This window comes from Dromiciops gliroides, chromosome 1 (assembly GCF_019393635.1).
Source record: "Dromiciops gliroides isolate mDroGli1 chromosome 1, mDroGli1.pri, whole genome shotgun sequence".
Classification (NCBI taxonomy): domain Eukaryota; kingdom Metazoa; phylum Chordata; class Mammalia; order Microbiotheria; family Microbiotheriidae; genus Dromiciops; species Dromiciops gliroides.
In genome coordinates, this window is record NC_057861.1 from 97,548,283 (window position 1) to 97,575,814 (window position 27,532).

Sequence of the window (27,532 nt, forward strand, 5' to 3'; positions counted from 1 at the left end):
GGGATTAGGGGGAAAGATACTGCATTGAGTTTTGGACATATTCAGCTTAAAATGTCTATTGGATATTGAAGTCAATATGTCTGAAAATTAAAGGTGCCAGATTGGAGGTCAGGAGCAAGGTTAGGATGGTATCTGAGAATTCATGGGAGCTGACAAGATCATTGCCCTGAGTCATAGAGGTAGTTTCTGAGGTATGACTTGAGCATAGGACTTCCTAATTCTAAACTCCAAAACCAGTGCCCTATATCCATCATGCCAGAGGCTAGATGACCACTGGCCCAGGGATGCTGTGTAGATAATATTTCTGGATTGGCTATTAGTTAGATGAGGTGACCTCTGAGGTTCCCTCCAGACCCTCAATTCTATGATAATGTAACAGGAATAAATGAACATAATTTAATGGGGCTAAGTTAAATTGGTCAGAAGAAAAACATACCACAGTTTGGTAACTTCCCCTGCTGTCGAGTCCCATAGATTTCTCTCCCGCTGGCATCCACACACCAGCACAGTCCTCCCTGTTGGCACTGTACAGGCTGGTAGTCTCCATTGTCCTTGCAGGATGGAGTATGGGCATGTCCAAAGCTAGTTGCTGCCAACCTCTCAATCTCACACTTTGTTGGACCTATGGAAAAATCCCATACAATAAAGAGGAAAATTGTGAAAAGAGTTTCAACCTTTGTTGCATTGCACTGGGCAAGATCCTAATTAGGGATAGGAACTGGTTCTGTGCTTTCATTGATATAAGGAATTCCCAGGGAAGAAGAACCACCTTTACTAATCCAGGTAAGTACCTTCTCTGCAATGCATGGTCTTTTACAACATGAAAGGTTTAAGTGATTTACCCAGACTCACATATGTAGTATATGTTACAGGCAAAATTTGAAATTGCATCATTCTGTTATCAAGTTCTATCCAGCACACTTCCTCTGTGGAGTTGTCTTAAAGTACTCAACAAAGGCCTGGACAACTTGGACAAATCCTCTCAACTCTACACCTCAGTCTTCTCATCTCTAAATTGGGGATAACGATACTTGTACTCATTGACTTCCAATGTTAGGGGCAGGAAAGTTCTCTCTAAGTGGGAACTATTAGAGAACTTCAGCCTTACATTTGCTGGAAGCTTTTAAATCTCCAGAGTAAACACCAACCAAAAAGGCAAGAGTCACCAAGCCAGCAATTACTTCCATGTCCCAGTGTTTCTCTTCTGGACCTCCAGAGTAAAAAGATTCATATCTTTCGCCAGCTTATTACTTACATCGGAATCTTCCAGAGATGACTAATTGAACTGCTAGAAACCGTCTCTGAAGGATCCGGTACAGGGTAGTTTCTGTGAAGGTGGAAGCAGGATCCAGGCCAGCAAAAATTGTGTCATAAACTTCATCCAGCAGTAATTCTAATCCTGATGAAGGAGAATACACATCTGAAGACAATCAAAAAGGATCCCCCCCCCCAATTGTCCTAGGCAAAGAGATCCTAAAAAAGATCAAATCTTCAGGGCAACTAGGTGGGGCAGCGGATAAAGCACAGGCCCTGGATTTAGGAGGACCTGAGTTCAAATCCAGCCTCCAACACTTAACACTTACTAGCTGTGTGACCTTGGGCAAATCACTTAACCCCTATTGTTCCACCGAGAGAGAGAGAGAGAGAGAGAGAGAGAGAGAAAGCAATTGAATCTTCTAAGAAGAAATTCTCCTAGGTAGTAAAGGGGCTAGGTGCTCATGTCCATAACACAATCCAGGGCCCAATCAGACCTGGAATTTACTGTTTCTGAATCTTAAAGTTCTTGAGATGACATAGGCTCCTCTATCTGTATTTCTAACACTTTGGGTGTGTCCTGAAAACATCTCAGTTTCTTCCTCCCATTTGTCTTCCCTCAGATTCTCCTGTTTTCAAAATGGATTTTCATTTTCTTCTCTGAGGACAGAAGTTGGGTTTTTCCAAAATATTTGACTGGCAAATAAGAGAATCAAACAGAACAGCTCTCCCAATCTTGCACTTATGCAATTGACTTTTTGAACCCAACTGTAGGGGTTTACATTTATCCTAGTTAAATTTTTAATACAGTCCCACCCTACCCCTTCCCTTACCTGAAGTGTCCTTACCTGTCTCTTCCAGTTCCCGTCCCTGACTGTCAACACAATGGCAATACCCAGAAACTTCTGGGAATCTGGTTCTGAAGGAACTGAATGTCAAGAACACCTCTGGGAACCTAAAATAGAATTTGATTTAAAATCACCATTTCCTAAATTTCAGACCTAATGAGTTTTTACTGAAAAAACAGGTAAAAGAAGTCCAGTATAATGAGATCCTCTTGAGGAGAAGAGTATACCAAATAAATGTTGATTGAATTGGTTTTCATTTTATCTTTACTACAGTAAATCTGTTATTTTCTAATGGGGAAAGAAGGAAGGAAATGATCAAGGTTTCTCCCTTATAAAATAAATCTGTGTCATCTTGCTTAGCACAGACAGAATTACTTATTCATTAGCAGTTTGAGTTAGTTTTCCCCCACAAACATTTCTTGGTAAATCCAACTAGAAACAGATCATGAAAACCTTTGTCACTTGTTTCTGAGTTATACAATAATTCAGGGGGTTTTATGCCTCAGCAAGCTTTGAAAACATACTCTACATGGTACACAGACTCTCATTGCTAAAAAAAATGTTGGGAGCTTCTACCCAAGGAAACTGTAAGATGGAAATTCCATCATTGAAAACATGTAGTGCAAGGGAAAGAGACTGAAAAAGGACTTTGCTAAATTGGTGACACATATGTCTCATTCCAATAATGTCTCATTCCAGTGAGGTTTGACACAAGAGTCATGGCTTTAGTTTTCTTTTTCTTTTTTTCTTTTTCTTTTTCTTTTTTTTTAGTGAGGCAATTGGGGTTAAATGACTTGCCCAGGGTCACACAGCTAGTAAGTGTTAAGTGTCTGAGGCCGCATTTGAACTCAGGTACTCCTGACTCCAGGGCCGGTGCTCTATCCACTGTGCCACCTAGCTGCCCCGGCTTTAGTTTTCTGTAAAGAACAAAGTGACCCAAAGAACCAACCCACAGATCAGAAGCCAAAGGGCTACAGACCCATAAAGAGAAATACTGCACATCTTTCTGTACATTAACAGGTAAGGGGAAACTGTATACTCTCAAAAAAGAAAAAGCCAGCATTAGATTTTCTTTTCATTTGAAACTAAAGATGATACCTTTTACACTAATTCTTCATAATCTATTATCAGGATATATTACATTACATTGTCACAATATGCTGAGGTCTGCTCAGGACCACCACATGCTTCTTTATGGCCCTTTGAGTAACTGGCTTTAATTTCTCAGAGAAGATAGTGCTCCATGTAGCCTTGCCACCTTACTAAGTCACTCCAAAAACATTGTTATGGAAAATTGTACCCAAATTTGTTTCATTGGAGAAGCTTAGGATCATTAAAAGACCTTGGCAATTTCCCAAAGTAGAGCTACTTCACTCTTCCCCTGTGCAATTTTAATTCCAGGTCCAATTAATTTTTCATTTGTAGCATCTATGCAAGATATCCAAGAGATATATGGGTGGATGGATGGATGGATGGATGGATGGATGGATGGATGGATGGATGGATGGATGGATGGATGAATAAGTAGATAGACAGATAGATAGATAGAAACATATAGAAAGGAAGGAAGGAAGGAAGAAATGCATGAATGTACTTACATACATATGTATACATAGTAATGGAGGTGCTTTTTAAGCTGTCCATCCAATTATGCATTCATCACCTTTGTTTCCTGTGTGAATGACCTATGAATCCCATTTAGGAGGACCTGTAACATTTCAGGGCTTGATGTAATCAACACAATGTCATCTACCAACAAGAGCATGTGGAGGACTTCACCATCCATGGGGAATTTCTCTTTAACTTGGACTCTTGGCTGAATTTCCTCTGTGACGCTGGCAAATACTTTTAGCAAGCTCTCTAAGTTTTTTGCCTCTGTGACATCCATGAAAGCCAAAGGATCAAAGGATTTTATATTTAGAACTGGAAGGTAACGCAGAGGCCATCTAGACCAACCGCCTAATTTTATAGAAGAGGAAACTAAGGTCACACAGGTAAAATGCTTTAGAGACAGGATTTGAACCCAGGTCCTTCAATATTGGCAGCTGGGTGGCACCGTGGGATAGAATGCTGGGCCCTGAATCAGGAAGACCTTAATTCAAATTTAGCCTCAGATTCTCACCAGCTGTGTGTGCACCTGGACAAATTACTTTATCCTGTATGCCTCAGTTCATCATCTATATAATGAGCTGGTGAAGATGGAAGCCACTCCAGTATCTTTGCCAAGAAAATTCTAAACAGTGTCACAAAGAGTTGGGCATGACTGACTGAACAACAAACAAAAACCTCCCAACATTAGCTGTACACTAATTCAACATTTTATTTATATAAAATTGAGAAACAATGTTGTTTAGTGGATAAAGGACTAGCTTTGGAGACATAAATACCTGGGTCCAAGTCTTGCCCATGACATATGTTAATGTTACAATTGGCTGAACTTTTCAGTGCTTTATGCATCTGTCAAAGACTATTAAGTTATAGACACTGATGTCAGTCTGCATTAGTACAAGGTGTTCCCGTAATGAGAGACCCTAACCCCAAGGAAATCACAGTTCCAGACCAAAACTTCACCCATAAAATTATGATGTGAAAGGGTATGCCTACATAAAAGGAGAAGAGGAGATATGTAGTTTACAATAACAGCCATAATATTTATTGTTGTTCTATGTATTGTTATAATAGAATGCAAGTTTAAGGTACTATTGTATCAATATGTCAAGGACCTATGATTTGTACATACATACAAATCTATGTATCATTAGGGCCTGAGTCCAGCCTCTACCCATTATATCATGTTGTCCCTCTATACTAATAAATGAAATGCATTTTGAATAAATTTAGCATTTTATGACAATGATAATAAAAGTAATAATGATAATTTAGATATGGATAGAGGAGAAGAGACAGAGATTGAGAGAGGGAGAGGGAGAAGAAGGAGGAAAGGGAAGTGGGGAGGGAAGGGAAGTGGGGGGGAAAGAGAGGGAGGGAAAGAGAGGGGACGGAAACTGGGAGGAAAGAGAGAAGGAAGGAGGGAAGGGAAAATTATGCATTCCAGATAAAGCAACTCAGCTGCCTCCAAGGTGTAGGACATCCAAATGTCAAAAGAAGGTGTTTTTAAACAGAGGGATATGGAGGAGGAGAGCTGGCATGTTTTGAGGTTTGGAGGTGGGAAGAGGACCATAGGTATGGCACAATGAGGTGAGAGGTCAGGAGATTTACCTAACTAGACTAGAGAATACAGGCTTACAAGAAGATAGTGGTCAGAAAAGAAGTCAGTTGTGTAGGGTATCATTCATTCATTCAAACATTTATCAAGTCCCTATTATATCAATGAAGGAAATGATGTAGTAGAAAGAAGGGCAGTCTTGGAATCAGGAAGACCTGCATTCGAATCTTTTGCCTGATATATATTAGCTGTGTAATCATAGATAAGTCATCAAATTTCTTAGGTCCCTAGTCAACTCTCTGAGACACACTAAACTCCAAAGGGAATCGCTGATTTGAATAAATAAAAGCAATTTCCACATTGGAAGTTTCCCACTCCAATGAAATCACAGATCCAGGATCCCCCAAAAGTCAACCCCTGTTGCTAGGGCCAGACAAAGATACCCAAGCTTCAGATGACTAATCATAGAAGCACAGACCATTAGTTCTAGAAGGAAACAATCATCTAACCCAATCCCTTTATTTTCCATGAAACTTAGTGAGGCCCAGAGAGGGGAAATGATGATGGTAACAAAGCTAGCTTAATTATCAGAGCCTGGACCTCTGTTTCCCAAACCAGAACTTTTGAGTACAACTTCATTGCCTCTCTGTCTTTAAATAGAATAATCAGGATTCAGCTGAAATGAGGCCTGTTGCTAAGGAAATCAGAAAGAGGCTGGCTGCCAAGGGCACTAAATGAGGCTGCAGAACAGTTGGTTCATGCAGTTCATTAAGGTTAAAGTAATGGGGTCTGGTCAGCTATAAGATATTTATGGTGAGAGTTGAGACAGTGTTGTTGGGAGACTCAAATAAAATATGGGTTGTCAACTTTAAAGTGCTATGTAAATGTCAAGTATTCTTGCTAAAGAGATGCCTGAGACTCACAGAGGTTCCAGAAGCTGCACACAAAAGTCAAAGGACCATGGCACCAATTCCTTCTTTGATATTAACTACATGAGTTATTTTGGGCAAGTTATAAACTCCCTAGCCGTCAGTCATTGTTGTTTGTTGATGTTGAGGTGTTTCGGCTGTGTCCAACTCCCCTGACACCATTTAGGGTCTTCTTGGCAAAGATATGAGAGTGGTTTGCCATTTCCTTCTGCAGCACATTTTACAGATGAGAAAACTGAGGCAGGGTAAAGTGACTTGTCCAGGGTCACACAGCTAGTAAGTGTCTGAGATCAGGATTTTGTTTCTGTTCTACAAACCGAGCCAGGTATAAAGCTTAACTTTGGAGGAGTGGTTGTGGAAGCTCACTCCAGCCTGAAATCATGAAGCTTTCTATTTTAATCTATTATTATTGCTAACTAGGTGAAACCAGTCTTTATACCCAGACCTTCTAATTACAAGTCCTGGCCTTTTCCCATTATATCACATAAATATATATATATAGTGCTTTGAGGTTACCAAGTGCTGTGTGCATTTGTTATTCACGATGTGATTCAGTTCCATATAAATACAGCTTTGATTTTACTCACTCTTAGTGAGCCTCAAGAGATGAAGTTACCTTGTCCTAGCCAGAAAGTGTGAAATGCAGGACTGAAGTCTAGGTCTTCCTTCCTCAAAGCCCAATGCTATTTCCACAAGGAATAAGTTCAGAATTGAAGTAGGAAATACTTAGGGAAAACTACCCTTAAACATGCATCCAGTGAAACAGAAGCTCTGAGTGGGAAAACAAACCTAGAAATGGCATGATGTCCCCTTCTGACCTGGTTAATTACTGCCTTCCATTGAACCTTGGGCCATGCAATGGCCAACCACTTCAAAAGCTTCACTTGCCAAAATTACTGCTTGCTATGTTTGGCTTCCTCGAATTACATGTCTATTCCTACAGCCTCCTACCTGAAGAAAACTTTATTCCAGAAGATATTGCTATAAAGTATCACATTTCATGGAGGAATGTATCTATATTGATATCTGTGTATAGACATCTGTGTATAGGTAACAATATAGATAGACCCTCACATATATATATATATATATATATATATATATATAACTGATGTAGATAGACATACAAGCATATAAAGAGATATGGATATATAAATACAGATATAGTTTTTTTGTTTTATTTTATTTTTTACTCTACCAATTATGGTAGAGGCATTCTAATTCCTGTGCTGCTCCCTAGTGGATGTAGGCAGAAAGTGTCTCTAGACAAGACTAGGTACAGAAGCTATCTTTATCCAAGTCATCAATCAATCAGTCAATCAATCAACATTTATCAAATGCTTACTATGTCTCAGGTACTGTGTTAAGCTCTGGGGATACAAAAAGAGGCAACATATGATCCCTGGCCTCAAGGACGTTACATCTTAATGGGGGAGACAACATGCTAACAAATATTGACAAAGCAAGGCATATGCAGGATGAATAGGACATAATTGATGATAATAAGAAGGGTTAAAGGAGACTTCACATATAAGGTGGGATTTTACTTGAGAGTTAAAGAAAGGGGGCAGCTAGGTGGCGCAGTGGATAAAGTACCGGCCCTGGATTCAGGAGGACCTGAGTTCAAATTTGGCCTCAGACACTTGACACTTACTAGCTGTGTGACCCTGGACAAGTCACTTAACACTCATTGCCCCACAAAAAAGAGAGAGAGAGTGTTAAAGGAAGCCAGGAAGGTCAGTAGCTTAAGTGGTCATCCCACAATGGAAAGGACTTTAGAGGTTAGTAAAGCTCTAAATTTATAGCATAATTAGAAGCCAGAAAATAATTTTTTATTAGCCCACATTCTGCTAATAGGATAGGGATTTGTCTGAAAGTTGCTATGTGCTTCCAAAACTAGTTCTTATATTGGTCTACTGCTAGGACCAATTTAAGTTCAGTGGGCAAAATACATATTACCTCTCCATGTCTCAGTTTCCACATCTGTGAAATGGGGATAAAAATATGTTACTTATAAGCTTTTTCAGCTTGTCATGAGAATCAAATGAGATTTTGGATACCAAAAAACTCTTTTCAACAATAAAACAGGTTATAATAAATGGAGGCTATTATTAATATTCAGTGAAATTGACTGCCACATAGATAAACCTTGTATTAGATTTCAAATGTTAGAGTGAAAATGGACCTTAGAGGTCAATTATCTAATCTCTTGCTATTAGGGATGAGAAAACAGAGGTCTAAAGAGAAGTGACTTGCTTGAGATCATATATTTCCCTTGAGGATAAAACACAAACTCCTTAGTCTTGCATTTAGAATCTACCACAGTTTGCCTGGGGCAGCTAGGTGATGCAGTGGATAGAGTGCTGGGCCTGAAGTCAGAAGACTCATCTTCTTGAGTTCAAATCTTACTAGCTGTGTGATCCTGGACAAGTCACTTGACCCCGTTTGCCTCAGTTTCCTCATCTGTAAAATGAGATGAAGAAGGAAATAGAAAAACACTCCAGTATCTTTGCCAAGAAAACCCCAAATGGGGTCACAAAAAGTTGGACATGACCGATTGAAAAGCAACAATTCATAATGGAAGCTGAGTAATGCTATATTGCCTAATCTTTAGGTCTAGGGCCATGCCTAAAACCTACAGCCAAAAAAAGTGCAGGTGACTACCATGAGATGTTTAGAGATGACCTAGGCAGCCTGTTTTTTGATGTACACTCCCCCTACCTGTTGTAGCTATGAACCAGGTCAAAAATCATCATGTCTGTAGTGTTGACGAATTTGCACTGGACTGGCATAAACTCTCCATCAGATGAACACTGAGGAGGTGACTTTTCTCCCACACCATGAAGGATGCGGCGGTTTCTAATCTCACAGCTTCCTGGACCTGTTGGGAAATTTTCAGAAAATATTAAGTTGTAAATAGGTATATGCTTGAAGTCAAATATATAAATAATTACATACCCTCTATATGTGATAGTATGGCACAATGTAAAAAACAACAAACAAAAACAAAAATTGATGAATATCTACACTGAGAGAGAACAATCCACATATTCATTCATTAGGATCCTGACTATATTTTTATCATCAGTCAAATATTGAATGTCTATCAGTTTAGGAAAGTTAATTTAAGTAAGATGTTTTTCTTCAATCAAGGTAATTTATTGAGCATTCCCAAATAAAGAGATGTTTGAGTTTTTACAATTTTATAATGTGTTGAAATATGTCTGGGGTATCCGAAAAGTCTTAGTGCAGTTAGCTTAACATTGCACTGAGACTTTTGGGACACTCTCCATTTCGAGTATTACTAGAAAACCATTCTCACTCAGTATTATACTGCCATAAAAACAATTCTGATTTCAAAATAACGAAACAATTAACCTTTAAAATTGAAGTATTAAATGTAAGCCTACTCAGTGTAAGATGCTAAAAACCACTCACATCGTGTTGGCTTCCCCCGCTGCCGTGTCCCATACACTTCCATTCCTTCAGAATCCACACACCAGCACTGGACCATTCCCAGGTCACATTGTACCAGCTCATATTCTCCTGAATCTTGACACTGAGGGAGGTAGGATGTGGCAGTGCTATTGATATAGCTGCTTACCAAGATCTGCTGTTTTTGGAGCTGGCAAAAGGACAGGCCTATACAACCAAGAAACCAGTTGTTAGGAGAAAGAAAAGGACATTAATAAAAATACTTAGATGAAGCCATTATGCGCATTTTACAGATAAAAGTTAAATAACTTTTCCAAGACCATGCAATTAATGTTGTTGTTCAGTTGTTTCTGTGGTTGTGTCTGATTCTTCATGACCCCATTTGGGGTTTTCTTGGCAGAGATACAGGAGTGGTTTGCCATTACCTTCTCCAGCTCCTTTTACAGATGAGAAAACTGAGGCAAGTAGGGTTAAGTGACTTGCCCTTACACAACCAGGAAGTGTCTGAGGCTATATATATTTTTTTTTTAGTGAGGCAATTGGGGTTAAGTGACTTGCCCAGGGTCACACAGCTAGTAAGTGTTAAGTGTCTGAGGCCGGATTTGAACTCAGGCACTCCTGACTCCAGGGCCGGTGCTCTATCCACTGCGCCACCTAGCTGCCCCATGAGGCTATATTTTAACTCAAGATGAGTATTCCTGATTCCAGGTCCTGTGCTCTATCCACTGCACTGTGGTGCTACCCCACTCAATGATAAAATATGGCAAAGCTAAGACTACAAAGTCTCTTTACTTCACATCTGCTATGTGAGCAAATGCGAGATGAAGTAAGCTTACCTTAACCCATCATGAGATCTTTGGGTTTTTGAGTTAGGGAAAAAGGTAATCTGGGAAAATGTTATTATATATGTGGTTTGATGTAGTGATTTTAATCCCTTTGAATTTTTTAGTTGTATTGTGTGTGTGTGTGTGTATGTGTGTATGTTTTGTTGTGTTTTGGGTCACTGTAGTTATAGAATTCATTGACGTCTAAAGTAGTTTTGCAGCAATAAAGTTTTCACTGTCCCCAAGAATTCTGATCCAATGATGTTGGCTTCCATGCTGTTCCTTGAATTCAATATTTCATTACTAGATATGGAGTATTTTCACTCATTGTACAACATATTTGGAACTCTCTCCCTCCTGGCTTCTCTGGCTTTCTTCAAGTCTCAGCTAAAGTCTGACCTTTTACAAGAAGTCTTTCCCAGTCCTCCTTGATCTTGGTGCCTTCACTCTGAGACTATCCCCAATTTATCTTTTACACGTCTTGTTTGTACATAGTTGTTTGTCATCTCCCCCATTAGATTGTGAGCTCCTTGAGAGTAGGGGCTGGTTTTTGCTCTCTTTGTATCCCCAGAGCCTGGCCCAGTGCCTGGTACATAAAATAAGTATTTGCTGATTGACTACTGATTCCTCACCAGTTTTCTGATGGTTGGCACCACAGTGATTGAGAGCATTCATAAGGCCTAAGCAGCACTCGTGAATTCTCTGGATCCTTTAGGTAAACAAAGGCGAGTCAAGCAAAATTGTTTTCCATCTAGATCTAGTCTTTCCTGACTCTTCCATAGCCTGGTGGGCCTATGTTATGTTCTGTTCCTGAAGGAAGGGATCATGGAATCATAAAGGATTGGGAATGGATAGGATCTTAATCTAATTACCCTCATTTTACAGATCAGAAAACTGAGGGCCAACAAAGGAAAATGATTCATCTAAGATCACACAGGGAGTAAGTAATGGGTTTTTTCCCAGTGTCTCCTCATCCTTTTGTAAAAACCAAAAGATGGACTCTCCTTGAATCATGACCCAAACAGTGAACAAAATACTATTTTAATGCCTCATCATGCTTTTTTTGTATATGGCCTAAATTCAGGTCCATAGAGTGGGATAAGGCAAAGATTTTGTAGACTTGCACTAGACTTGCTTATCTGTATTATTTAGGAGTCAGGATATATGACTTCAAACCCTACCTGTCTCATTACCTAGCTGTGTGACCTTGGGCAATCTAACTTTTCATTCTCATCTCTTTCATTTATAAGATGAGAAAATTGAGATGGGGAGAAGAAGCAAACTATTCTTTCCAGCAGCTAGATGGTACAGTGGATAGAGTATCAGGCTCAGAGTCAGAAAGACTCATCTTGCCAAATTAAAATGTGGCTTCAGACACTTACTAGCTCTGTGTCCCTGGGTGAGTCATTTAACCCTGTTTGCCTCAGTTTCCTCATCTGTAAAAATCAGCTGGAGAAGCAAATGGCAAACCACTCTAGTATCTTTGCCAAGAAAACCCCAAAAGGGGTCACAAAGGGTCAGATATGACTAAAAAGATTGAACAAAAACATTCTTTCTAGCTCTGTGATTTTGCAGTAGGACTATCGGGGTCATTGTTCAATGTATTCACTAGTATCAGGGCTGTTTCTAAGGGATCAAGGGGTATAGTACCATCTCCCTAGTGGTGTGAACAGTGTCAAGCAAATCATATTGAATCTCCCTGGAGTAACCTCTCCCAGCATTTGAATAATGAGGTGACACCAGCTACATAAAACAACCAACAATCTTGATGGGAAATGAAGTTGTGAAAGGACACCCCGGGGGATGGGAGATTGGTGAAATGAGGAAGGTGAATATGGTGGTGAGGTAAGAAGGTGGAAGAGGATTGTCATCAAGGGAACTCATGTAGAGGAGTAATTAGGCTTGTTCTACTTGTCCCCAGAGGGAAGGGATTTGGAGAAATGAGCTGAAGGGCTAAGGGCTTTGGCTCCATGTGAACACAAACTTAACAGTGATTGCTGCCCAATAGTGGGAAAGGTTCTTCTACTAGGGGTAGTGATTTTCCTGTCAATGAAGATGCATGAACAAAAGATGTGTGACCATCAGTCAGAGATGTCTTAAAGGATATCTCTGCTTGGGGACTGAGAGTCTTTCCAATTCTGAGATTTTCTTTTGACTCTCCAACTTCCAATTCTGTGGTGATATTGGGTGGGCAAGCTCACTTTAGCATGCCATAGGTGAGATTTGAACCTAGGTCCTCTGATTTAAGAGTCGGTGTTCTTTCTAGTGTACCACATGCACCATTTAAACGGCCCACTAGCACCTAGCACAATGTTTTTCTCATTATAGGCATTGAACTGATGAATGAAATACCATGTGTTAGAATGAATATCTGATATTACATGTAGTCCTTTTCACATTAGATCTCTGTTCCCAAAGCCCCTAAGCATGTAGACTCCCCATCTTCCATTTAGACACAGCTCAGGCACTGCCTTCTGCATGACATTCTTCCTGATTTCTGCCACTTCTGGTACCCTCCCTCCCAATGTACTTTGTATTTTACTACTTTGTGTGTATGGATGTATATGTACATGTCTACGTTTACAGTGATTATATTTTATATGTGGTTCTTGTTCCCTCTCAATAGAATGAAAGACCATTGTGAGTTGGGATAGTTTCATTCTTTGTACTTGTACCCCCAGAACCTATCATAGTGCCTGACACATGGCAAGCACTTGATAAATACTTGTTGATTGACTGATTAGAGTGAAAAATGGAAAATTCCTATTATTGTTTGATTTATTCTCTTTCCACCTGTTATGATCCTGCTTTCATACTTACAGGCGGCTGGCAATCCTGCTTGCCTACTCCCTGGTACTTCTTTTCCTTCAGCATCCACACACCAGCATGAAAGGCCATCATTGTTGCATTGTGCATTCCTAGAGGGGGAAAAGCATGATAAAGTGGAATGTTCTTCTCAGGTCTCAATGAGACGAGAGCAGTTGTCTTGTCTTTGGCTTTTATTTTTAAATATTCAAGTTGAAGTAAAAATTCCTTCACAGCACTATGGAGAGACAGATAAACAGAGTGGAGGGAAAGAGAGGGAATGTTACACAAAGAAAGGAGAAAGGAGGGAAGAGGAAGAGAAGAGAGGATTTCTATTCTATTCCATATGGGGGGTGTATACACATATATATTTGTGTGTTTATATGCATATATATATGGTATGTGTTTATTTGGTATACATGCATACATATATGTATGTATACATATAGAGAGACAGACAAAGAGACAGAACAGAGGTAGATGGAGACAGACAGAGAAAGACAAAGGAAGAGAAACAGAGAAGAGAGGAGAGGAGTGTGAGAGAAGGCAGTAACTCTAGCAAGGTTTCAAATTGGATAGGAGAAGAAAGAGGAATGGAGGAAAAGGGAAGGGAAAAAAGATGTAATGGGAACAATATGTAATGGAGAGAACATTGCATGGGAATCAGGAGATACAAATTCTTTCTTTGGTTTTAACATTGATATTTTCCAAAGGTTTCTCATTGGCCTTGTTCTTTTCTCTTTACTATACCATATTCTCTCCCTTGGTTATCTTTCACTCAGCATGGCTTCAACTACACAAATCTCTCTCTCATCTCCCTCTATCTGTGTGTGTATGTCTGTCTGTCTGTGTGTATGTCTGTCTCTCTGTCTCTCTCATTCTCTGTGTGTCGTTCTTTATCTCTTAATCATATATCATTAAATTATGTAGTCTTGGCAACTTTAACTCCACAAACTATGACATGCATCATCATATCTCAATTCCTACCCTGCTGGGCTTAACAAAAGAAACTAAAACTTTGGTAAGACCAAAAATTATTTTTTCATTAAAGTCAAGTTTATTTTGTAAATGTTGCTGATGATTCCAGAGAAAACTGCAGCTGTACTAGAGCAGCACCAAGATTGGGAATCTGGCCCATCCATGTGGCATCTGGAATCCTAACCTGATAGTTGTAGATTCATGGAATACTGATTTTAGAGTTAAAATAAACTTCAGGGATGATTGAGTTCAAATCTCTCATTTTTTTTTCTGATCAGAAAAACAAAGCCCCACAGAGAAGTGACTTGCCTAAAGTCACATGGTAAATGGTAAAAGAGAGACTAGAACTCAGATCTTCTGGCCCAGAAAGTCACGGACCTTACATAAGAACAGTTCACATTTCTACAAAGCAGATTACCCCTCTCCCAGACCAGCCACTGGACTCCTTTCAGAAGGAATAATTTGACATATTTTAGGATTATTTTTCAGAATTCTATTCTGAAATTTTATGAGAATCATTTTTTATAAATATGAGTATTGAATTTCCCTCTCAAAAGTCCATGTGCTTGATAGATCTCCACTAATACTCCTGTAGTAAAAGATCCTGATCAATCCAGATTATATACCTCTACCTTCCTCTCAAGCAAAGTATTTTGTTAATTAGTGGGGCTTAGCCCAGAGGACCAGTGATTAGGTGATCCATGTAGGACACTGTTTCCCAAGAAGTATAGGGCATAGAATCCTTGTTGAGAAGTGCTAACAGAAAATGTGGATATGTTGCTTATTAAATGTCTCACCCATTTTAGACTCAATAAAATGAGTTGGCTGCCTGATCCTATCCCTAGTTTCAACTCTACCTAAGCACCCAGTGGAGTACATGGAAATAGCATTTGATTTGGAGGAAGGGGGCCTGGATTCTAATCCCAGCTCTGCTACCAACTAGTAGTTACTTTGGGCAAGTCACTTTACCTCAATGGTCCTCAGTTTCTGATGGGTAAAATGAAGTGGAACAGATTATCTCTAATCTTTTTAAATTTTTAATTAACAATTTAATTAATTATTTTAATAAATAGTTTTATTTAATTATTTTTTGTTTGCTTGTTTTGCCCTTAACTCTTATAATTAGCCCCACTAATTAACAAAATACTTTGCTTGAGAGGAAGGTAGAAGCATAGAATCTCCTATAAAAAGCCATGCTACAGCACATCCCTCAATGCCTGGCTCTCTATATCCTCCCCCCAAGCTTCCACTCTCCTGTATACATATATACTTCACTTTAATAGAAAGAAAATAATTCAAAGAAAGTTTTGTTGATCTGAATGAAACTGATGGGGATGTAGACAAGGCAGGGGGAAGGAGAAGTTTCTTTTTTATTACTTATGAAAAAAAAATTGGTTAGCACTTTTCATAAATAGAAAAGAAATGTAAATAAACTAAAAATGCATTGAATGCTAAATTGTTGGAGCACTTGTGGAATTATGGAATATGGAAATAATAGAATATTATTGGCAACCATATGAAACATAGGAAGAATTCAGAGAAACATGGTATGATTTGCATGAACCAATGCAGACAGAAATCAGTAGAATAAAAAAAATTATACTGTAGATGTAATATCTATGATAACAGCAATGAAAAAAAGCAAAAAAAGAAGTCAAAGGCAGACTTTGGTCCCAGACAACATGTAATGAAATACATTTCTTTCTATTACAGAAGATAGTCAAGGGAGCAAGTGGTAAAACATTATATATACTGTCAGATGTATTCACTGTATTTCAGATATTTTTCTTTGTTGTATATATATATATGTATATATATATAATCTTTCACTTTGTATATATACATATGTATATATATGAAATCTCTCACTTTCTCAAAGAATAATAATAGCAAACATTTCTATAATACTCACTATATTGCAGGTACTGCGTTAACCACTTTATGATTATCATATTATCTGATCCTCACAACAACCGTGGAAGGTATGTGTTATTATTATCCCCATTTTACAGATAAGGAAACTGAGTCAAAAGGAACTTAAGTTAGTTGCCCAAGTTCACACAGGTAATAGGTATCTGAGGCTATATTTGAACTCGGGTCTTCCTGATTCCAGACCCAGCGCTCTATCCACTGTGCCATCTGGCTGTCCCCAAAGAAGGGTAGGAGAGACATTTTCTAATCTCCTCTTTATGGACAAACTCAATTATTCTAATTACACTGAGTTCACTTTTTAATTACACTGAGTGGTTCCATTTATATTGTTGTTTTGTTGTTCAGTTGTTGCAATTGTGTCTGACTCTCAGTAACCCCATTTGAGGTTTTCTTGACAAGGATACTGAAATGGTTTGCCTTTTCCTTCCCCAGCTCATTTTACAGATGAGTAGACTGAGGCAAGCATTGTTAAGTGACTTACCCAGCTAATAAACTAATAAGTGTCTGAGGTCGAATTTGAACTCAAGAAGATGAGTCTTCCTGACTCCATGCAGGCACTGTATTTACTATGTCACCTAGCTGCCTCATATTGTTGTAGTCATTGAATTTTTTTCCTGATTCTTTAAAGAGTTAGACTCAAGCCTGTTACAAATATATTCCAGTTTAGTACAAGCAGACCTTCTTTTACAGGTCTCATTCACTCTGTATCAGTTCATACAAGTCTTCCCATACTGCTTTGAATTCTTCATATTCATCATTTTGTACAGTGTTGTTGTTATCATTCAGTCATGTCTAATTCTTCATTGATCCCATTTGGCATTTTCTTAACAAAGATACTGTAATAGTTTGTCATTTCCTTCTCCAGCTCATTTTACAGATGAGGAAACTGAACCAAACAATTAAGTGACTTGTCCAGGGTCACACAGCTAGTGAATGTCTGAGGCCAGATTTGAACCCAGAGAGAGGAGTCTTTCTGACTCCAGGCCTGGCATTCTATCCACTGGGCCACCTAGTTGCTTCCAATTTTTTCTTAACCATTACATATTATTATGAGAGGGTTCAATTCTGTGTCTGTGGGGGAAGGGAGACACAGACATGACTAAGAGGAGAAATGATACAGAGGAAAGAGCCCTGGCTCTGAAAACAGAGAACTGGGTTCAACTCCCCCTACTGACACTTACTACATATGTCAATTTGGGCAAGTCACTTAATTTCCCTGAGCCTCAGTTTCTTCATCTGTAAAATGAAAAGGTTTGACTAGATGGTCCCTTATAGCTCTGTGATCTTTGATGCAAGAAGGAAAGGTATCAGCAATTTAGTATTTTTAATGTTACTAAAGACCAAGAAACAAAGGAGGTACCCACTGATTGGGAAATGTCCAAACAAAGAGTGTCATATTCATAAAAGAACATTACTACACTGCAGCTGGTACACTGGATAGAGTGCTGGACCTGTAGTCAGGAAGACATGAGTTCAAATCAAAGCTGTTGTATACACACATATTTATGGGTATGCATATATGCATGTATGTACATATGTATGTGTATATATGTCATATACAGTTGACCTGCTATTTTGGTGGAATTATGTTTTTTCGTCTTTTTTCTCTTTGCTAAAATGGAGGAGAGATAGGAGGAATAAACACAGAAATAAAGGCAATATAAAAAGAAATATCAATATAATTTTTAAAATATAAATGGACGTGCTAAATAAGTTGGTGCTATGAAGACACTGGTGGGGATGGAAGGAGCATTATAATCTTTCAATAATCCAATATTCAGTTGTGGCAAAAGCTACTTTGTAGGTTTGGTGACCTTAGGACAAGTCATTTAACCCTTCTGAGACTCAATTTTCTCATCTATAAAATGAGGCAGTTAAGTTGAATTATCTTTAAGGTCCTTTTCAACAACAACCACAACCACAACAAAAACCTTATGGTCCCATAAAGACCTAAAATGTAATCATCTCATTCAGTTTTTTTTATAGTAATGATTGTTAAAAGTTTGTTAAGAAAAGAAGGAAAAATAGTTATTAAAACAAGGTCTTGCAGATGATTGCAACAAGTATCCATCCATGCATTCTCCCTTCCCCCATTTATTAGCATTTATGGTGGAGAGTCATTAATACTTGACTTGAGTCACCAGGCTTTTAGATACACAATTGGTTGCAGCATCTTTTTAAAAAACATATCATGGGAGCAGCTAGATGGCGCAGTGGATAGAGCACCGGCCCTGGAGTCAGGAGTACCTGGGTTCAAATCCGGCCTCAGACACTTGACACTCACTAGCTGTGTGACCCTGGGCAAGTCACTTAACCCCAATTGCCTCACTAAAAAAAAAAAAACAAAAAAAACCCAAACAAACAAAAAACATATCATGGGGCAGCTAGGTGGTGCAATGGATAAAAACACCAGCCCTGGATTCAGGAGGGCCTGAATTCAAATCTGTCCTCAAACACTTGACACTTACTAGCTGTGTGACTCTGGGCAAATAACTTAGCCCTCATTGCCCTGCAAAAAACAAAACAAAACAAAACATATCATTAGACTATCTAATCACCTTACCGAAATCTGCCATCTTCTAAGCACTGGGGGACGTAATCTTCTTTCTTAAGGAATGCTTCTTTCCTCTGAAGTTCACAAGGACGTAAGGGCTGTGAGTCTACTTCATATTCTATAAGAAAACAAGAGCCTTGTTAGTAGGAAATACAGACAGAATTCATAAAATCCTGACTAATAAGGAAGTCAAAAATAAATTTGAACCAAAAACAATCATTAAATAAAGAAAACCACTCTGAAGTTTTAGAGAAATACAAAAAAGGTGGAAAGTCTCCTGGATTTCGAGCCAGAAAACTTGAGTTCAGATCCTGGCTCTGTGACTTATTTATTGCCTGAGTGACTTCAGAATAATCACTTAACTTCTCTGGGACTCAGTTTTCTAACCCTCCTTTAATAAATTGTCAGGAATATTGCCTTGATACTTTCATTCTATTATTTTTCATTAATTAGTCCTTTGTACAATTAAATTTAGTCACGTTTGTTTTTTTATTGTCCAGTTACTTGATAAAAGTTTATTTTGTAATCTTTAAAATGGAAACAGAGCAGACCAGGGGTTCTAAATATTTTTGGTATTACAGACACCTTTGGCAATCAAAGGAAACCCATGGACCCCTTCTCAGAATGATGTTTGTTACCTACATTTGTAACTGAAGAAAATGCCCAATTTTAGGAAGAGATTAATAAAAATATAGAATTTTCCCCCATCCAACTTCACAGACCCCTTTGAAATCTATCCAAGTATCTATGAACTCTAAGTTAAATACCCCTCCTCTAAACTAATTCCTGTTTGACATACTTAGTCCAACCACTGCACAAAAGCATTTAGTATAATTCTTACCCACTACAGTTCCCCTGAAAAGCTACTATATATCTTCCACTTTGGCACTTAAAGAAATCAGTGGACAAACTTACCAAAGATATTGCCTAATGCTGTGCTGGCAAGACACAGCAGACTGCCCAGAAGCAGCCCCACCATTTTCCAAGGAAAGTGTTTTCCCCTTCCTTGGATAAAGGGAATGAAGCTTAATCCAATCTTTCCTCCATGAACCTTTTATATGACTGCTGCTGTTCCTGACTCATTGACACAGTGGGCACTTAAACACCATTGTTATTTTTTCACCCAATCATGAGAAATGACCCCCACCTGTCTCCTCCACAAGAGCTCCCACCATTTCAGCAAGGCACTCAGGCAGCTAAGGAGCTGAAACACTTGACACAGGCTAAGAACCATGGCCTCACAAAATGAATGCCAAGGACATAGTAGTCATTGAGTTCATTTAGCATTTTATGTGAGCCTCAGAACAACCCTGTGAGGTATGTCCTTTGGTCATCTCCATTTGACAGAAGAAGAATCTGAGCTTCAGAGATTGTCCATGATTGTCCATGATTACTGCCTGTCAGAGGCAGTATTTGAAGCTGGTATCCCTGATTCTATCCTATATGCCACACAGGCTCTCTAGGATATAAAGCAAGGTAGAAAGAGAATGAAAAAATATGTGTATAATAAGGGCAGAGGCAGCATGTTGTAATGAAGAGTCAACCTCAGAGCAGGGTAAGGCCTAAGCTCAGTTCCCATCTTTGACACATGACTGTGTGACCTTGGGCAAGTTACTAACCTCCTGTGGTCTAGACAACTCTTTAAGAGAACGTGCAATGGTAATGGCAGTTGTCTACACCAGGAATTCCCTATCCCATTGAAATCATAGGACCAGTCACCTACTCCTTATGTGTAATAAGTAAGGTGAACTAGAAAACCTAATTCTGGGATACAAATTTGACCAAATACGTATATTATTGAAACTTGGTGGCATGGAACTCATAGCTGGAATAAATAAATAAATATGTATATGTGTGTGTGTATATATATATATATATATATATATGCATACATGTATATATAGGTATGTAAATGGATACACCTACACATATGTATACATGAGCACACAAGAATGTGCATGCATACACACATAGAGACAGAGATACGTGTATGTTCATATACATATCTGTATAGAAACACATGTACATGTATATATATGTGTGCAGTCATATATGGTATGCTTGCCTAATATCTCACTAGTTAAGATAACTCAACAAATCCTATGTGACCTTTCTGCTTTTCTTTTTCCAAGATATTGCTCTGCATAATTGAATTTATTCTTCAATAGCAACTATAGTATCCATCACTTTTAGCTTCAGGCTTACTCGATACCTTCAGCTGAAGTAATGTTATACTCTCAAAAAAAGGTGATTACTTTGATTCAAAGTTAGCAAAAGTCTCCCCAACTCTCTGGTCCTTTGTAGAATTATTCTTCCTCTTCTACCTCTTAGCAATAAGTGACAACACAGAGAAATATTTTCTATCTTCTCAGCAGAAAATCATAATATAGATAAGAGTACATTATCTTGATTCTTACTTTCTGCAGCAAGGCATAATAGAAAGTATAATACAGTCTATTTATTGCTTCTTCCTAGTACTCTAGGGTCTCATCCAACCAATATTCTTGACAAGTGACAATACTGAGAAAGAATTAAAGTCTCTTTTTAACACCATATTGAAATCTATTCTTTTACCTCTTTCATTTCTGACTTTAGATATTTTGGTCTTCCCTGTGAAAGACCTCATCTTAACTTATAGTAACCAAATTCTTATCCTATCTATGATCAGATAAGATCATTTACCCTATAATCAGAGAACAGTTCAGATGTCCATGTTTCCCCAGTTATTAGAAACTTGGGCTAAAACTAAGAAGATTAAAGTCAACAGGGCCTAAAAATTCATCTTTGTTTAAGTGGTAATGATATTTGGGATTAGTGGATTGATTGTATGCTCTGTATGAGTCAACATAAGACACAAAAATACAGCTAATGTGATTTTAGGCTGCTTTAAGAGAGGCACAGTGTCCAGAAAGAAGAAGGTTTTAGCTCCACTGTATTCCAGCCTAATGAGACTGTATCTGTAATATTGTAGGTGCCATATTTTAGAAAAGAATGTTGACAAGCTGAAACACATCCAGAAATGAGAGACTGGGGGAAAGAAGGGACTGGAGACCATGACATACAAGTGTAACCACTAAATGGAGCAGTGGAAATGTACAATCATCTCCTGTATCAATGGGTCCAGCATAAGTTGGCTCTCTTTCTACTGACCCAACTCTCTTGTGCTTTCATGTCAGCATGGAGATATGTGTTTGTCTACAGATCAAGTCTCTTAGCTCATGTTCCCACTTACTGATTACTCCCCTTCCTAATTTTCATAGTTTTTGTCAATTAAATGCCTTGCTATTCTCTTTTTCTGTCTGTCTCCCTGTCTCTCCCTGTCTCTGTCTCTCTCTCTCAACATATTCAACACTGTAACAACTCAGTTGCCCAGCCTACTGACTTTTCATGAGCTACTCTTCCACTCCACCTCTCAGCCACACACAAAGGTCTTATCCGTGATCTTGCCATCATCCACAGATAAATCAAGAATTCCCAAATCCCCTTATTTGACCTTAATCCAATGGCATTTTGCCTTTCCCCCTGTCTTCTCTCACAAAATCCTATTCTTTATCTATACCATAGCCCCCAATGCCTTGACCCTTCAATTCTATAACAAGGCTATCTCCCCTGCACTAGTCATTCTTTCTTCTTTTCCTTATCTTGACCTCTTGGTAAACAAATTCAACACTACACTCTCCTTCTCTCTTGAATCTCTAGTCCCCATTTCATATCACTATTTACACCCAACCCAACCTCAGTCTTGGATTACTCCTACCATTTGTTACCAATGCATTTGCATGTTTTCTCCAGTGGACTGTGATCTCTTTAAGAACATGGATTGGTTTTTGCCTTTCTTTATATCCCTAGTATTTAGTACGGTAGTTGATACAGAGGAGGAGTTTAATTCATGCTTGTTGACTGAACAACTGGGGCATCATATATAAAATGAGAGGAAGGAAGTAGATAGGTGTGTGTGTGTGTGTGTGTGTGTGTGTGTGTGTGTGTGTGTGTGTGCGTGTGTGTGAATCAGGGTCACATAGCTAGTAAGTGTCAAATTTCTGAATCCAGATTTGAACTCAGGTCCTCCTGACTCCAGGACTGGCGTTCTATGCACTGTGCCCCCTAGCTGCCTCATAGATCACTTTTAAGGTCCCTTTAAGCTCTAAATCTATGAGCATAGTAAGAAAATGAAGATAAAGAAAAGCAAGCAGAAAGAGGGAGAAAAGAGAAAAGTAAGGAGAGGGTTGAGGGAGTCGTAGAAATGAGAGTAAGAGAGATGTGGGAAAAGGGGGGAGAGAGGATGAGAAATGGAAGGAGAAAAGGAGAGAAAGAGGGAGGGAGAAAAGGGAGAGATAAAAAGGAGAGAAAGAGGGTGTGGGAGGAGGGAAAAAGGAGGAAGAGAGAAGAGGAGAGGGAAGGAGAGACAAAAAGGAGAGAGAAGGGGAGAGGAAGAGGGAAAAAGAAGGAAGGAGAGAGAGAAACAGAGACAGAAAGACAGAGACAGAGAGAGACAGAGGGAGAGAGAGAAAAAGAAAGGGAGGGAGGGGAAGGGAGGAGAGTAAATGAGAAAGAGAGAATGATAAAGAGAAGGGAAAGAGATTAAAAGAGAGAGGGAAGAACAGACATTCTTTGGAGAAGGGTCTTTGGGAGTCCTACTGAAGGTAAGTTTCCAGGTAAGTTTCTTCACAAGCAAATGTAGTGAGAAGTAAAAACCTGATTGCCTAAATAAGAAATTCTATACTCAGAGATAGTTAAGTACTCAGAAACAATACTATAGCATTCACACTCATCTAATACTTGAGGATCCTAAAGTTATTCCTTTTAAATATTTCTTTTGATATTTACAGGCAGTCAGAAGTAGAGATGAATTGGTGGTGTGCACAGGCACCATTTACATACCATAAAGGGGTCACAATGAGAGATATTTAAATATTTGATTTTTCCTAATTGCCTCTTAAGTGTGTGCACACATTGTGGATTTCCCCCTACTCAGGCCCCCATCTTCTTGACATTTTTGAAGCCAGGGATTCTTAACTTTCTGAGTGTGTTCTAGACTCCTTTGGCAGTCTGTTGAAGTCTGCACACCCCTTCTCAGAATAATTTTCTTAAATGCATAAAATAAAATGCATGAGATTCCAAAGGAAACCAATTACATTGAAATACAATTACCAAAATACCTTTTAAAAACAAATTCAAGGACCCTGGGTTAAAAACCCCTGTGTGAGGCTAAGGTAAAATGGTGTTTCTACTATATGGGAATTCAGACCTTGCATGAGGGAGAATAGTCTTCATCCATTCACTGCAGGAGGGAACAATTCTCAAACCTTGTCCTTGACTCTTCTAGGAGAGCTCTTGGGCTAATATCGTCACATTATTGAGACGCATACAGAATGAGTGTCAGAGATTCAAAGATCTCACTGCTCCAATGAATTTGCTAATCCCCAAAGTGAGTGAGATTAAAACAACACAAGTAAACAGACTTGGAGTTCTTTAACATGCTTCATGTAATTCCAGGCTCTTGACCGCATCGAAATGTGCCACCCCTGAGATTTGAAGGAAAAACAAACAATGGGATTTGTGCGTGTGTGTGTTGGAGGGTGTCTGGGCATGGCTTCCCATCTTGAAAACCACCATCTCAAAATGATTCAGCAGATTTCTGGTGATCCCCTCCCTAAACTCCTCTCTCAGAATCACAGGATCCCAAATCTCATAATTGAAAGGGACCTCAGAGGACATCTTGTCCAACCTTTGTCTGGATAGGAATTTCTTCCACAACATCCCAGAAAACTCATTAGCTAGCCTTTGCTTCAATACCACTAGGGATGGAGAGCTAATCTTAATCCCCAAGATTTTTGGCTTCTTTCAAAACACAGCTCAGTAGCAGGGCCTTTCCTATTATTAAGAGTTCTCTCCCTCTGGAAATCACTTTGAATTATTTTATATATACTTATGTATGCAGACTCTATAGCTCTCCAATAGAAAATGACCTTTTGGAGGACAGGAAGGGTTTTGTCTTTGTTTTTATATCTCCATCCTCTAACACAGTGTTTTTCATGTTACAGAAGCTTATTAAGTGGTTCCTGAATTGAATTGAACTGAATTCATTACTTCCTGAAGCAGTCCATTTTAATTTGGGGTGCCTTTAAGTAACTGTTCTACACTTCTCTCAGGGTAAAATCTACCTTTCTCTAAATTTCCCTTGTTTACTTTTACCCTTCTAATGTGTTGATCTAGCCTTCAAAGGATGCACATTAAGGAAGAGATCCCTAAAGATAAACTGCTTTGGTCATCTTAATTGTGGGCAGAACAAGAGAAAACATATTTAAATTGGAACAAGAATAATTTAGGACAGAAAAAAAGCAAAAGTTACCTAGAATAAAATTTCTCTCTAGCATAGATAGCTTCTAAATATACCCTGGCAATTCTGGTAATCCCCTTCATCCCCATTTCGTCCCTTTCACAAACTACATTAGGTTATTAAGTCAAAATGAAGTGGCTGAGTTCAACAATTCACTTCAGTTAAAAGCCCCAATGCCACAAATGTTAAGGGGCTGAGTTACAGAGAGACAAGTCCACTCTGCATTTGCTACTCTGCCTGGTTTCAATTCCATGGAACATGAAACCCCCTGGTCTCCCCCCTCTATCCAGAGGGATTTTCTTTCTTTTGATTAATCATATCTCTAGCACTTAGCAGAGTACCTGGCACATAGTAAGTGCTTAATAAATGTTTATTGGATTGGATTGAACTTCTGCTCTTAAGGAATTTATATTTGGATGGGATAGGGAAAATCTACAACATATGTACAAATAATTGTGATACAAAAGAATATAAGTGCAAAGTTGAGGTCCAGGAAAAAATGCTGTAGGAAATTTGAGGCAGAAGAAGCTACTTTTAGCTTGGGTATGGTAGCAGGTGGGAATGGTCAGCATAGTCAGGGAAGGCTTCATGAAACAGAGTTGAAGAAAGGAAAGACTTTAATAGATAAGGAGGGAGAGGGGCAATAAGGAAGAGGATTGCCTGCCAGATAAAGGAGACGATATAGACAAAACATTTTAAAAAGCAATAATTAATATTAGGAAAATGAGGTTTTCCCAGGTACCAGACATTCAAGGGCTGTTTTGAGGAGGGAGATGCCATTCTCTCTTATATCTCTGTCCCTTTAGTCCTGGAAGAAAGGTTATCAGTATTCTTTAAAGGCAAAGACAACTGCTCTTTGCTATCAAAAATCCTTCAAAAACCGATGGCATAAGATTGAGGAGGAAGACTGTGAATGAACTGCTCCCAGTTCATCTCATCCTCTCTCTCCAGTCTCCTTGAAAATCTTACATGACATCAGGGATCACATGACCAACAAGATGGAGGACTGGACATTTTCTCCAATCTTCATGTTTCTCAAATGTCTCCAAAATATGAGTTATGAACAAGAGATTAAAAACAATTTCAACCACCTCTGTGGTTCTAAGATATAGAGTAATCCTAATCCCTAATATGCTCACTCAGTATCCCCTCCTCCATGAGGAGTCACACTCTGGCAAAGCTGAACTAGCCAAACCAAGATCTTGTAATATAATTCGGCTTTGCTCTTCCTGTCTGTGCTATAGAAAAAGCCACAAGTTTCCTCTGCCTAGAATGACAGTGCCGCCACATAGATCAGCCAGAGAAATAAGGAATGGAAGGAATAGGGGCAGGGTGCCAGTGTGGGGGAGGTGTACGGGGGGGGGGGGGGAGGGGGCGCTCTACAGAGCCTGAAGCAAAAAGAGTAGCTTCCATCTGAGTCTAGTTCTGTTTCCTCCAGAAGTCCCTTGGAGTAGATAGTGAGGCTGATGGAAAGTGAATTCCCAAGGGTGGGAAAAGTCTGAGATGGCTTTGAGGTTCATCCTCTGAGGAGGCAAGAGAACCTTGTGTATTCCCAAGAGATATTCGAACCAGAGCAAGAAGTTTCTAAAGATATTACAGAAAAATAAGAACTTTGAAAGCAGAATTTATGGACTGCATATCAAAAAATAATTGGCATAATAGAAAAATTTGAATCCATGAAAGAAGAAAATCAAATTACCAGTAGCAAAAACATAAAAGGTAAATTTACAACCAATGAAGAAGAAATGAAAGAAATTATTAGTGTTATGGGCCCAGGGCACCCCAGAAGTTCTCTGGGGCACATCAAAGAAACTTCTCCTTGAGAAACTAAACCAAAGGACAGACACACCTAAAGAGATAAGTGGAACCAGATCAGACTGAGCTAGCTTCAGGACTTCTACCCTTCATTCTAGTCTCCCTCAACCCTGGGGAGATAAGGTTGGGTGTGGCTGCTTCCTTTGTGTCCAGAGGAGATAGCTTGAGATCTGCAGCCACCCCTCACCCAATTCCTCCAACCACCACCATTGGGGGATGGCCCTCCCTCACTAAAGGAACTTTCTACAATCAGATGGTCACCCCCATCCTCTATCAAAGTACCTGCCAGTCCCCTGCTCGAGGAGACAGGTATCTCAGAGCCACAGGCTTTGTGCCATGCCTCTCTCCCCATGAGAAGTCCAAGGACTTCTTTCATGGTTTCCCTTCCCTTCCTTTCCCTTTCTCAGCCCCGAAATAAACTACCATCTTATTCTAATGGCTTTTGTGTGCAAGAGGGTATAATTCTTTAAAGAAACCCCTATCCCCTTCCCAAACCCCCTACCCTGTTTTCCCCATGACATTAGGAATAATTTTGTCTAACTATATGCCAATATAAGAAACAATCTAAATTAAATGGATGAATATTTACAATTTTTTTAAAACACCCAGATTAACAGAAAAGGAAATAGAGAACTTAAAAAAACCCAGTTTT

At 39.0% G+C, this 27,532-nt stretch overlaps 1 protein-coding gene across 1 annotated transcript in view; it reads right to left on the minus strand.

The window, feature by feature from the left end:
- Nucleotides 1–27,218, minus strand: part of TG (thyroglobulin) — a 395,662-nt gene extending 368,444 nt beyond the window's left edge. The window contains 9 exon segments of the mRNA XM_043991635.1: nt 437–622; nt 1,256–1,399; nt 2,103–2,209; nt 8,919–9,078; nt 9,636–9,839; nt 13,277–13,374; nt 18,735–18,843; nt 19,641–19,681; nt 27,178–27,218. Coding sequence (XP_043847570.1) covers nt 437–622; nt 1,256–1,399; nt 2,103–2,209; nt 8,919–9,078; nt 9,636–9,839; nt 13,277–13,374; nt 18,735–18,843; nt 19,641–19,681; nt 27,178–27,218 — 1,090 coding nt within the window.
- Between the last annotated feature and the right edge of the window lie 314 nt (nt 27,219–27,532).